At 37.0% G+C, this 13,795-nt stretch overlaps 1 protein-coding gene across 9 annotated transcripts in view; it reads right to left on the reverse strand.

Moving 5' to 3' along the window:
• Positions 1-13,409, reverse strand: part of TRPS1 (transcriptional repressor GATA binding 1) — a 259,423-nt gene extending 246,014 nt beyond the window's left edge. For 4 of the 9 annotated variants that reach the window (XM_009244043.4, XM_002819370.6, XM_009244044.4 and 1 more), the window contains exon 1: positions 12,426-12,958. Coding sequence is in view for 1 of the 9 variants with exons in the window: in XM_054518786.2 (XP_054374761.1) it covers positions 11,764-11,773 (10 nt within the window). In the remaining 8 variants the exon portion in view is untranslated. Of the gene's footprint in view, positions 1-11,763; positions 12,287-12,425; positions 12,987-13,239 lie in introns of those variants that run through there. The other 5 variants (XM_063726794.1, XM_063726793.1, XM_009244042.4 and 2 more) reach the window with 4 other exon arrangements.
• Between the last annotated feature and the right edge of the window lie 386 nt (positions 13,410-13,795).

The raw sequence follows: 13,795 nt of genomic DNA on the forward strand, positions 1-13,795 counted from the left end.
TCTTAAATTTACTTAGGGCCTAATGCATTTATTCCTCTAATGAAAATGTTTTTCTAGTAGTATTCAAGATATATGTGCAGAGCCGTTACTTTTTACAGTAGCAGCTTATTTGTTTTTACACATAATTATAATTTAAGAATGCCGATCATCTCATGCAAAGCAGTCCAAAAACAAAAACAGCCAACAAAACCAGAGAAAGCTTTCTTTATTCTAAAATGTCTTTACATTAAAATATGTCAGATTAAAGTCTCCACTCTACATACAGATTTAATTTTAACCCTGTGTCTGGGCAGTATTTTAAATTTTCTTATCACTTTTGGAGAATTCCACAGAACTTTCTTAAGCTAGTTTCAAACCTGGTAAAAGTTGTGAGTTCTTTTTTTTCTTTTTCCTCCCATCAAATTTTGAGATATTAAATGCATCATGTCTAAATGAGAAACAATTAAATGTCATATTATTTTACATCATTCATAATTTTCAACTAATCACAAAGAATACTATATGATTTTCCAACATCACTGTTTTTTTGAAGTGAAAATGATTTATGAAAGGATTTCCCTCTAACTACTCCTTAGAAATGACCAAAATATCTTATCATGAAAAGGTGTGACAGGAGAACTTAAATCACTGATCTCTCAATTTCTGATGCATCAAAACGTTTCTGAAAACTCAACACAAGAGAAAATAATACAAAATAAGTGCAAAATTCATTTGCGTTTTATAGGCAATAACAAGGTTTCTGGAATAAGAAAATCCCAAAAGATAAAGTACTTCCTCTACTTTGTGATAAGCTTTAAAAGAAAAAAACTAAGTATTTCAAAATCAATGGACTTCAAGTAATACAAGAGAATTTGGAAAACATTTCTCTAAAAACTAATCCAGAACACAAGGTGTCAGTTTGGAAATAATGGAAGCATATTTCGTTTTAAAAATCTAAAACATTTTAAAGACAAAAATTCAAGTTAACATCCCAGTGATTAACTCTAGAACTGCTTAGCCAAAAACAACTTTCGGCACTTAAAACATAAAACTGTCAGTTTCCTCTGCTTGGAGACAAAACATACAAAAAGCAAACATTCACTGTTATATTTTCCTAGACATGAAAGATAGAACTAACTTTCATAAAAGGTGATCACTCTGAGTATTTCTACCTGATATGATATTCATGTCGTAGCTCCTAAAAATCAGTTACAAATTCCAAACCTCGGAACTATCCTTAATAGATGGCTACTATTCTAGTTTGCGTTACTCCCTCAACTTGATGGAAATACAATCATTTATTGAACTACACTAGCTCAACTCATAAATACGTTAAGCAGCCTGTGACTGATGTTATTGAATTTATAAGCTACCAGAAACAAGTAAACTCCTTACTGTAGACCTCAAAGAGTTGATAACATGATACTTGGCACTGTACTTCTTGGGAATCTAAAACATACTGATGGTGAGAATCTTTTAAGTATTCTTCTGCCCTAAATCCAGAAAACATGACTTTCAAGTATCATCCATGGTCGAATGGTCAAATTCATATTTATAAACTTGGAATAGAGAGTTTGGTGGAAGTATTGCATAACTAAAATTGACTTTTTTTTTAAGCCAGAACTATGTCACAGTTGGTGTTTATAATTGTTTCAAAATTATACAACTTTATTTAATTCCATGCAATGCATTTCCACATAGAAATGGAGTAGCAAACTCCTACTCAATAGCAAACAATAAAATAAAATAAAATCAAGTATGTAAGCTTTTTCCTCTTCTTAGACACTGTCCCCAGAATGGAAAAGTTGTAAAGAAAGGTAGGTAAAAGTCCTGCAGCCTACACATTTTTCCACCGAGAAGGTAAATCCTTACTTCTCCAGAAACTAAAATATTAGACCCCAAACAGTGTGGGGGGAAGAGGGGTAGGAGGTTGAAAAAAAGAAAAAAATGATGATAAAGCAGGGCAGAATAAGCCAGAGGAAGCACGCTTGGTCTCAGCATAATTTTCTTTAGCATCCTAAAATCAACGACATCACGCAGCCCATGATCTCTGCTTACTCTTCTGAAAACCAGTCAGAGAATTTTCAGAAAGGAAGACATCTAGTTGTGCTTCCAAATGCCAAAGGAACTTACAGGACCTTCCACTCCTGAAGGAAAACAGCACAGTAGCGCACCAGAGACTAGAGAATGCTTTTCGTCACGCAAAGCCGGAACTGATGAGTGTGACCCCAGTGGGGTTTATCTAAAATTCCCAAGTACAACAGGCAAAGGGGTCAAAGTTTTCTATGTCAGAGATATATAAATAAAGCCATATGCAGCAACCGTTCCTATGTTATCATGGATTATACAGTATCCTAGTCCCCCTTCTGTTCAGATATATATACATCTCTCTTTTAAAGAAGAAACTGAAAATGGGAAAAATTAAAAGGAGGGAAACCTGCTATTACTAATATCTACCCCCAGTTCTCCAGCTCTAATCATTATTGCTATTTTTTAAAATGTTAGTATTGCCAAGGACACACTGAATTGTTCAGGGAGTGAGAGTATGTATGTGCATAATTACGTGCTAACAGTGATATACTGAATTATTCTGGGAGTAAAAAGTACATGATGTACATAAATGTACACAAATACATGTAACACTAAATACAAATATGTGCAACACTAAACATACACAAATATGTGTAACATTGAATACAGATATGTATAACACTAAAAAGCTGAATGTTAGACACAGTGAAGGTGCAAGATTGGGTACACATATTTACACATAAAATGTGTACATTATTATTTTTACCAGTGACCTAAAATCATCTTACTGGCAGCTTTCTTAAAGCTTATCGAAGTAAAAAGAAAAAGTAAAATATGTTATAAATAATTAGGGCATTCCTTCAAAAGCACAAGTTTTCTTAAAAACGGGACTTTAAAAATAGAATAAACAGTGATGGGATAGAGTAAAATAGTTTATTATAATTGAGGTTTAGATGACAGTGAGTTTCTTACAGTAATTTACCACATCATACATCCAAAGAATGTAATTCAAATGCATTATAATTACAAAGGAGAAACATCTCTTAGTGTTTGTTTATAAGTTACAGAAAATAGTATTTCATATTTTTCAATCCTTGAATGTGTAACTACTTACTGACTACTTGTAAATTATTTTCTAAAACTTCCCTAAGTTTGCAGAACTGAGGAGCAAATTTTGCAATAATCTTCTAAAAAGGTATACTTCCAATATTAATTTAAAGACAGCTTAACATATTTCGTATTTTTTAATTTATAATTTAAATATAATTACTAATATAAAAATTCAGCAGCCAAATACAGGTGAAACATATCATTTTAAAAGATCTCAAAGGTATATCAAAAAATAATTGATAAAGAACTATGAATCATACAACAAAGAGATGAATATGTATTGAAAAATTTAGTAATATGGGCCTTGATTAAAATTAATGTATATATGACCTGTCTTAACTTGGCATCACAAAGCAAAGCAAAAACAAATGCAAAACTTTCTTTTAGGAACTTTTATATGTTCAGAGCTACTTAAAAGTATTGAGAGAAAATGGGCTGATGTATTTATTTCTACATCTTGCAAAGCTAAAGATGATGTGCAGATAATGACATCGCAAAGTAGGCACAAGTAGAATTTGGTTTTTAATTTGTTTTGTCTATCATGCTGTCATTTCAGAACCAAAATTACAATTAAATTAACCCTCAAATAGGTGTTGGGATGCATTAAGTAATTAAAATGGGCATTACAAAGACTAAAGTCATTTCAAAAAATATGCAATATGCTAAAATTCCATGTAGTGCCTGTAATGTAAAAACATTCTATGCAAGTGAGACTATAGCTATCCTGCACGTACATGTACGCACTTATTTAATATGAAGCCACAAATTCATATATTCCACTTGTGCATAGCTCAGAGAGAAAAAGCTAACAGTAGATTAGTAATGCTTGATCCCTTTGTACATGAAGTGTATCATGTAATAGAGAAATTAGATTCCACAAACCAATTTCTGCCATATATTTTTACACCATTTATAAACGTATCTGATCTTCCATATGATACGTACAGAAATTGAAATAGCAATTCACATTGTATTGTAGAATCTAATCAGGAAGCACATGTTATATTATTAATGTTTATTGATTTGTAAGCTTTATACATTCTGTCCAAATTCTACAAGTAAAAACAGCTCTGAAATCCTTTTGATCTTTCTTTTTCTACAGCTAAGGTATTTTTAGTGTTTAAATAGCAGTTGATATCTTATCTATTGTCTTATACAGTACTGGATTCATTACTGGTTACTATAATACTCAATTTAACAACTAGTAATATTAATGCTTTTTTCAAGCTTGGGACATATATAGCAGATAATATAAACATGTTTACTATTATTTATGATACTATACTACTCACTATCATGAATACAAAGTAATTAACAGATAAAGCTATTATGAATGCAAACAAGAGAACCATGCTCCCCTCAAAAAAGAAAAAAAGAAACGGAACATAAACTGTAAATACTTGTATATTTCCTTCTAACACTATCTAGTATAGAAGACAAATAGCTAACAATAAATCATTTGTTTATTCATGTTAAATAAATTTAATATGTACATTAACTTCTGACTTACTTAAAAGTATATGGAATATTTTCCAGAGACTATTTTGACTGTGTCAATTACCCTAGATACCAAAGTTGTTGTATTGTGTTGCTTGATGAAATAGGACATAGATCAACCCTCAAAACCAGTATTACAAGCCTGGCAAATAGCATCACATTTGGGTGACGCACAGAATCCATCACCCTAGGGAAAAACGCATTGGGTCATAGTACAGAGTCTTTACATGTTCCATATTATTTCTACATAACGTTTTGAGATGATAGAATTGTAAACTATAAAGTGGTAGCCCATAAAATGATATACTCACAAACAGTCCTGTCCCTTAACTGCTCCTCTCAACAGAAATGAGACTTAAAAAATGATCTCAGAAGCATTTCTTACAATACACTGAAAGGTGGCATTTTGATTTATGATTTTTTTTCATTTAAAAAAATTCCTTAGTAAATTCAGAGCAGGTATAAGTATTATGATAACAATTGATTCATCATGTTTAAACTCCATACTCATTTCAAGCTTTTAGACTTCATAATGTAGGTCATGTTAACTCCTTAAAAGATTCACGTTTCAAGCACAGAGTTAATAGTATTCTAAATTCCACCATCAAGATGTGTCAAAGTATTATCTGTCTACATAGTCTACATACATTCCATATATAAAACACACCTATAATAGCATGCACATATATTGGCAATAATTCAAACATAGCAAAGCTCTCATGAGTACTTCAAACATTTGCAGACAATTACATTGCTAGAACTCCTCTCATATTATAGGTATCCTATGACAAGCTACTAAAAAATTACACAAATCAAAAAGTGTTACCTTTGTTCAAATAATACTGCTGTTCATTATACAACAGAAAATATCATCCTTAATCTCTCAGGAACCAAGATAGTGGTGGATTCTTGGAGCAGAAGTAGTGCAGAATGGTTTGAGGCAAAATCGAAACATATTGTTTAAGTAAACCTTAAGGGGAGGGGAGCATATGCGCAATTGATGGATTTTTTTTTTTTTTTTTTTGGTATCATCTTCCACAAAACCTCCCACCAACCCCTCCCCACCACTTACCAGTAAACAATCTGCTGATATTAAGGGACTGCAACTCTAAACACCTCCCTTTGCCTTATTTCCTTCTTGCTAAACTTTATTGCTTTTCCCTCAGTTTTGAAGCAACAAACAAAATTCATTAAATAAAAATTTATTAACAGATGCAGCCATAACACGAAATGTATGTTTGAAAACTTTGTAATAAATAAAATGAATCTAGACTTACTCCAAGAAACTTTCACTATGCTGATGTGAACAACATATGCATTAAATTCCTAAAGTTTTTCCAAACAAATCTTTAACTAAAGGAGCCATGAGCAAAAAAGGAATGCCTATGATTTGAACTAGAGCCTGTAACTCTCGCAAGAAAAACTGAGAAACATATCAAGTAAATCAAAACTGTCAAATTTATAAGCAGAGAACACTTCAATGCCCCAAATATGCAGAATGCTTTTTATAGTCACAAATGCCTTAAAGACTGTACTCTTCCTTGTGTGACACTTAATTTTCACTATATATATATTATTCCTTAAATGTGCTCTAGGTAAAGAAGGAAAAAAAAAATCTATCAGGAACAATTTGGGTTAAAAGCAAAGTCCACGACAAGTAACCGTTAAGATTTAAACCTCAGGAACAATTCACAAAAGCAAAGTCGAGACAGTACTTAGTTCTGACCCACCGAATGGGGCAGAGGGCCTTCCACTAAACCCAATAATTTCTGGGTGGAGTGTCTTTTCCCAAGGAAGGGAACACTAGCACAAATCTTTTTGCCCCCTAAAAAGATTTTCCTACTTGCCAGCTTCTGAAGTTGCCCTGATGTCAATCAACATCACCAAGATGTCTCTTAACTGGAGAAAGTTCTGTTTGCCTGTGCAAAGTCAGAAAGAAAGAAATGACTATTTCTTAAAAAAAAAAAAAAAAAAAAAAAGGAAGCTATAATTACTGTTTGATAAATAGGGTTAAAAAAATTATCATCTAAAATTGTAAGAAAAAAGAGCTGCCTGTAGAAACGCACTGACCCTTAAAATTAATGTTTTCAGTCTAAAAATGCATTTTTGTAAAGTTTCATCTATTTTCCTTCCTCTGCACATAAAAATGATTAATGTCACATTTAAACTTCCACATTTTAGGCTCTTGCTAACAGGTGTCGCATTCTTTATATAAACATATTCTTTGACCTGTGGCCATTGATAACCTTAATTAATTAATCTCCATTGAAACAAAAACAAATGGATTTTTTTTCCAAATAAGAAAGAAATAATGCAACGCAAATACCCACTCTCCCCAAAACCCAAAAACTGTTTAAGTTACGGTAACCTGAAATGCACCAGCCATCACAAAGAGCAATTGGAGAAATCCAGCAGTGCTCAGCAGGAAAGATTTTTAATAACAGATTGAAAAACAAGAATAAAAATAACTGCATCAACAGAGCCTTTCTTCCTCAGGCCACAAGCCCGTTCTTACTTGAACTTTTTTTTTTTTTTAAATGGCATTTTGGCCACTAAAACCAATCCAGAACATTATTAAAAGTTAAAAGCTACCAATTACTTCTGTCTGTTCTTTTAAAGCAAAGTTTGGCATTACGTCAGTTGGTTTAAAGAAAACAAGAAAGAGAGAGAGAAAGAGTAGGAGAGAAAGTTTCCTGCTTGTATAAACTAAACCACCAGGGAAGGTGTCTAGCCACTTGTAAAGTATTTACTGCAGGTTTTTAAAAGCTAGAAACATTTAAAAAATTAAAAGTTTTTTGTTATTATTTTTAGTGAAACACACTTAAGAACGACAAGTGTATCCTTAATGTCTTCTTTGGGGTGTCTTAATGTTATATTTGTATTTCAGTTACAGCTTGGAATCAGAAAATGATTTCAAATGATGCTCCAAATTTGAAGTACATAGATAATTTCACCTTTATTTTTGCTATTTGGATTTGTGCTCTTGGAAAAGGGGAAAAAAAAAAAAAAAAAGTGGGATAGCAAAAAGTAGACCGCTACGATAATAGCTGCTATATGCTGCAGGGACCAGTTGAGTTTCTTCACCTAACTAATGCTTAACAATTCAAATGGTTTTCACCTGTAGATCCTACTGCAACTTCAGAGATTCCTGAAGCTCAAAGATCTCTTTCTAACCAAAGTCAAGTTCTACATTATTATGTCCATCAGAAAACCAAACTAAAGGCCAAATTCAGTTCTCAGGAATAGGAGAACCACTGAGCGCTGTGATAGCTCAAAAAGTGATCATAATAATAAAATTGAAGACATTATCTATAAAGGTCATATATAATTAATAGAATATTTTATACAAACAAATGACTTTGGCCCTACTTACATCGGAGGATAAATTCTGAAAAGTAGTTATATCCTCTGCAGCACTGTTTGCTATTGAACAATGGAATAAAACAAATTTGGTATTTTAGCTTATTTACTTTAATCCACTGGTTACAGCTTTTGGGAGACAAATTATTTTTAAAATTACACTAAAACAAACCTCTATGTAATTTTTTAATGTAAATAATTGCAAAGTATGTTAGTCTTTTCTATACATGACAAGCACTCTTAAACAATTAGATTAAATGTCTACTTGGCAAAGGCTAGAAGACCATCTTTATACTATATCTAAGGGGGACTCAAAAATTCCATAAATCATAACTATTATGGTAACAAAGAATTTACTTATTTCTGTATAATAACAAAAGATAAATGTCATTTTCACAGATAAGCCATCAAAGTAAAAGCCAAGTCTATGTATATGCTGTCATTAATTTCCCAAAACTTCAACAAATGGTAAATAAAGATGATAAATGAGTAAACAAGACTCAGAATTAGTTATCAATGGTATTAGCAGTTATCATCAGCAAAAGAGGGAGAAAAAGAAACCTATTACCTGAAAGCTTGACCTAGCAAGGATGAACAACAAAATACGAGCGCATAAAACTTGCCTGTTTTTATCAAATTGATTGCAACTTGTGAGCTGCAATATTTGGGACAGAACTGTCTGAGTTTATAGTTTTCTATGCCTGCTAAAAACAGATGCAGACTACCACACTAGCTGTCCTGCGGAAACTAAATTAAGGAAAGGCAAATACCAAGTGGAAAGTTGTCAGCCTGTTGAATGAATGGCTTCATTTTACACACCAGAGAAATCTTAATAAGAATATGTTTTAATGTAAGCCAGTCATTTTATTTTAAGTTCATCACTTATTACAAAAATAATCTTTCCTTTAAATCAATTATAGACACCTGCCCATAACTTTCTTAAAGTCTGTGTTGTTGTACACATAATAGCATAGTGTTGTTACATTATCGTTGCTATCAAAAGAAGAACTGAAGTTAAAATATAATTATTCTAAAATATTCATGTTGTGAAAAATGTTTAAAGGTCAGTTATCAGTATTTGTTCCAATTTCAAATTTGAAATAAAGTTTTAGTTCAAAAACAATTTGCTGCAAGTCCTCTGGAAACTTTCAGTAATGTTTATTTACAACAAAGAAGGTAAGACTAGAGTTTATAAAAATCTACACTCTTTGGTTGCTTTCTTAATAAAAATGTACAGATCATTAATCACATATTGTGGGTTGTATATCTGTACACACATACACATATACATCTAATAATAGTAGTGATAATAGAACCGTCACTGAAATACTAGAATCGTAAAAGCAGCTTTTCTACAGATGCATGCATTTCCCTGTTTTAAAGGTCTTCCTTATGAATGAAGATTTCCTTATAGGAAGAGACCTATATGATGTAAATCAGAATAAACTCAAGAGTGGTAGGTGACTTAAATAATACTGAAAATATGGTAGTAATATGTGTAACTTATTTCGGATTAGCCCACTGATTCCGATCCTAAACTGGTTTTCAAACACGTATGCAGAAAATTTTATAAAAGCATTTAAAATATTAGTCATCGAAATGCTAAGTTCTAAATTCAGCTCAGACTTCACAGCTATTATGACATTTTTCTCCTTACCTTTAACGTTACCTTTAAGAGACAAAGGACAAAACCTAAATAGTAGCACAGACCCTTACAGCATCTAGAATTCAAAGGAGTGACAAACTTTGTGTTAGTAACTTGCTACTTTCCACCACTTATTTGAAAAGTGTTAGACTTAGGTATTATGTATGGAAAAGCAGTCTACACATATATATCCTAACATATAACATACATATCAGGAAGCCATAAACATCAGCTCGCCAGTGGTAAATAATACTTTGCCAACAGAGTACTAATGAAGCTTCAGAAGGCCTCACATTCAGAGAAATCAAGTTATAATGTTGGCATTAAGATTCTATTTGCCCCTCAGGAGTTTTATTTTCACATTATTAACATCCAGAAATAATCGTCAAACTTTAGCATGTTACTAGCCCTGTATATTAAACTGAATCTAGAGATGTTTTTTATCCAAAGGTGTAGCTTTAAAAGGAAGTTATGAAATCCAAGGAGAGAGAAACTCTAAGAATATGTTTGACTTGTTAAGATTAAGCACATCATTAATAAACTTTCACTTAAAGGTAAAAAAAAAAAATCCTCAAAATGTTGGTATCATTTCCAGACTGTCCTGTCAGCATCATAACTTACAGGAAACGCTTCATCTTCCCATACAAACCCTGTATTTATTCACAACCCTGGCATACTTGGGGAAAGAAAAAAAAAAAAGCCCACACGATTTTAGATCCTGTTTGCTTTTATACGTTAACTGGTGGAATATCTGAGAGAGCCTTCTAAGCAAATGAGCGGCATGTAAAACTTCACAACAGTGAGTTCAGAAACTTTCATTCTCATTTTGTCCACGTCAAGAACTGGCTGCCCGCATGACTTTCCTCTGCTGTCCCTTGCATTTTTAACTCTGGCAGCCTTTTCTAAATGATCAACTTTTTCTAAAACCAGCAGGAAAGTAACATGATGCCAGCAAGATCCATAGGTTTTAGCTTCAGAGCTGGAGGACTTTGAAGAATTGTTGGAAGGTTCCTATTTTATTTTTGCTTTGAACAATCAAGTTTTAGCCAACAACCAGGCCCAGAGTTATCATTTCTTTGTAATTTTGTCTCAGGCCCTATCTGTATTTTTCTTTTGTACTTATTATCTCTCCCAGACCCTTTCCTGTTCACCTGGTGTGTTTACAAAAGTTCAATGAATCTACAAAAGTACAATGAATAGGCCTAACTTGTCTCAGATTTAACTCCTCCGCTGAGCTTCTCACTTCACTTACCTCGCTTAAACTCTAGCCGTGATTTTCCAAAATGGGATAAGAATTAATACTCTATCATAATTTAGATTCATCATTAAGATCCATGGCTTACTCAAAAAACTTTCAAAGCATCAAATATGAGGCCTAAAAAGATAGAGGGAAGTAAAGCCGGTCCTAAAATTTAATAAGTCCAAGATTCCCTCTGAAACCCACCAGTCCTTCTCACCCTCTAACTTAAATTGCTTTAGGGTCCTGGGGCCATAAAACAGTTACTGACTTCCCTGGGGAAAGGGGGAAACACCACCATCTCAGACAGGTACTAACGAAAAAGCTTTCCCAGCCACAAAAACAGCTTTGCACTTCAAACAGCTCCCACCGCCGCCTCACCCTCAAATTATTCATGGGGTCCTATAATCCTGGAGTTATTTGGAGGGACAGCGATGTTTGCCTTGGCCTTTCAAAGATGCATTTCTCTGGATCCCAAACAGGAACTAGACAGAAGGCAAAGCGTCTGTCCGCCTGGATGTCCCACCGCTGTCAGGCATTTAATCACCGGCCAGTGTCCCCTGACCCGCGCGACACATGGCGCATCAACCGCATCGCAGAGGAAGTCTGCCCCTTCCTCAGCCCCTGCGGAAGCGCCCGGGCTGCAAGGCCCTGCCACATGGTACGGACAGGGCACAGACCCCTCGGCCAAGCTGTCCTGAGCCGCTCTGAGGCGGGTGCACCAAGGGATGCGACACCCGCCTTCTCCAGAGCCCAGCTGGGCCTTTAAGGGAAAAAAGTTTGAAGCCTGCATTTGCAAACTCTTCAAAGCCAAAGGCAGTCCTGTGCTGTTTTCCCACTTTGGGGACCATACGGAGGCCCCTCTCTGAGACCCTCCCGACCCTCCCGAGTTCGCCCAACTTACTACTCTGCATGCTGGTGCCTAGTCTGCGCCCCGCTTGTCACGAGCCCCCAGAAAACTTGCAGTGGCGGCGGCGGCGGCGGCCCCTCGGGTCCAACCACCTCTAGCTCCTCCGCTGCGCCCGGTAGGAGAGAATTAAAATCAGCCAGAAAGAGACAGCGAGGGGGAGTGGGGCTGCGAGGGGGAGGGGGCACCGGCCTGAAACTTCTTTTTTTGGCAAATGGGGATTTGTTTTTCCTCCTCCCCGGCGGCTGAACTTGACCCTGCTGACTCCAGGGGCTACTGCAGTTTGAAGTCGCTGGTTTCCAAAGCTCAGATGCCTCAGACCCACCAAAAGGAGGAGAGGAAGGGGAAAAAAGGGAGCAGAAGAGAAGAAAGAAAGAAAGAAATCACACGCTCAAAAAGGAAGAAAGAAAATGCATGTGAAACCCGAGAAGCCTGCGCTTGGCTTTCTGCACACTCTCCCTCTGCTTTTTTTTTTTTTTTCAAAGAAAGTCACTTTTAATTCCCAGGGCTCCCCGCTCGCGATCGCCCACATTTTGCGCACACACGAGCGGGCGCTGCACTCGCGTCGCGGCGCCCCGGGCCCGGCCGAGGGGAGCCCGCGCCCCCCGCGCCCCCCGCGGCCCCCGGCCCCGCGGCCCGCCCGGGCCTCCCCTCCTTACCTGTTGATTAATCGTCAAGAACACCCTCGGCAGCCCGAAAGATGGTGGCGCGGCGGCCAAAGCCATGAACCGTCTTCTGTTGTTTGCAGAGTTGATCTTGGATTATTGCGGGGGGGAGAGAAAAAGGTCTTTCCTGCCTCCCCCCCTTTCCCTCCCCCACCCTTATTAAAAAAGAGGGAGAGAGAGAGAGAGATAAAGAGAGAGAGAAAGAGAAAGGAAATAGAGCAAGGATGTGCCCGGTGCCGGGTGGGAGAGGGGAGGGGGTGTTGTTTTTTGTTTAAAAAAAAAAAAAAAAGAAATAGGAAGGCGAGAGAGCAATCGAGAGGACGCGAGGTCTGGAGAAACCAGCAGCACCAAAAAAGAGGACGCTAGAGATTGCAGTGAGATCGGGTCTTTATCAGAAATGTTATCGCTTGTCAGGACCTCAGTCTCCGCGCATTACGTCAGTTTCAAGACACCAACACTATTAATATCAAAGGAGCCTTCGCGGAGGAAAGCGCCACCCCAGACCGAGCTCCCTTAAAGAGACAGCGCGCGTCCCCGCGCCGCCGCCGCCGCCCCGCCCGGCTCCGAGCACCCGCCGCCGCCGCCGCCCGCCGGGACCGGCCCCGGCCGCGGCGAGCCGGCTGCGCGAGAACTTCGCCCGAGTCGGAGCGCCGCAAATGAGAGCGGCGCGGTGCAGGGACCCGGCTACCTTCCCGCCCCGCCTCTCCCCCCTCCTCCCTCCCCCACCTCCCGTCTGTGAACGTGCGGGCTGGAAAAGGAGGAAAAATCCGAACGCGTTAGGAATAATGTGATAAAGACGAGGACTTACCTTGGGGGAGTGGGGGGGCAGGTGGGGGGCAGTGCGTGGCCGCCAAACCGAGGTTCCCCAGACACTCAGAGATGCTAACAGAAACAATCTAAAGAACTCTCAAAGTCCTTTTACCTTTTCTGTTGTTACTTTCCCTTCTCTCTCCCAATTAAACGACGCAGGATGTGTGTGTGCGTGTGCGCCCCCTCCCCCGCCCTTTATCTGTGGCAAGAAGTCTTAGGACACCTAGTTAGTTGGTGATCAGGATTCCCCACGCTTTTCATGGCAAGAAGGCTTGAGGAGAACAACTTGAACTCTATCCTGAGTTGGAGAAGTGCGGACTGAGGTTGCTATGGTTTTCTGAGCTAAAGAGAAGCCAGAAACTCAATGGGTGCTTTAAGGGGGTACCACAAAACAGACAAAATGGGAACATTATTCAAATGCTGCAAGATTAATACATGCAGTTTGGGTTTTAGTAGCAGATAAGGAACTCTGAATTAAGCGTGACATTCTTTTTTAGCTACTTTACATCTCCATATACTCTCATTATTAAGAGAAATTGCCTCAACATAAAGTT

The sequence above is a fragment of the Pongo abelii genome, chromosome 7 (assembly GCF_028885655.2).
Source record: "Pongo abelii isolate AG06213 chromosome 7, NHGRI_mPonAbe1-v2.0_pri, whole genome shotgun sequence".
NCBI classification, from domain to species: domain Eukaryota; kingdom Metazoa; phylum Chordata; class Mammalia; order Primates; family Hominidae; genus Pongo; species Pongo abelii.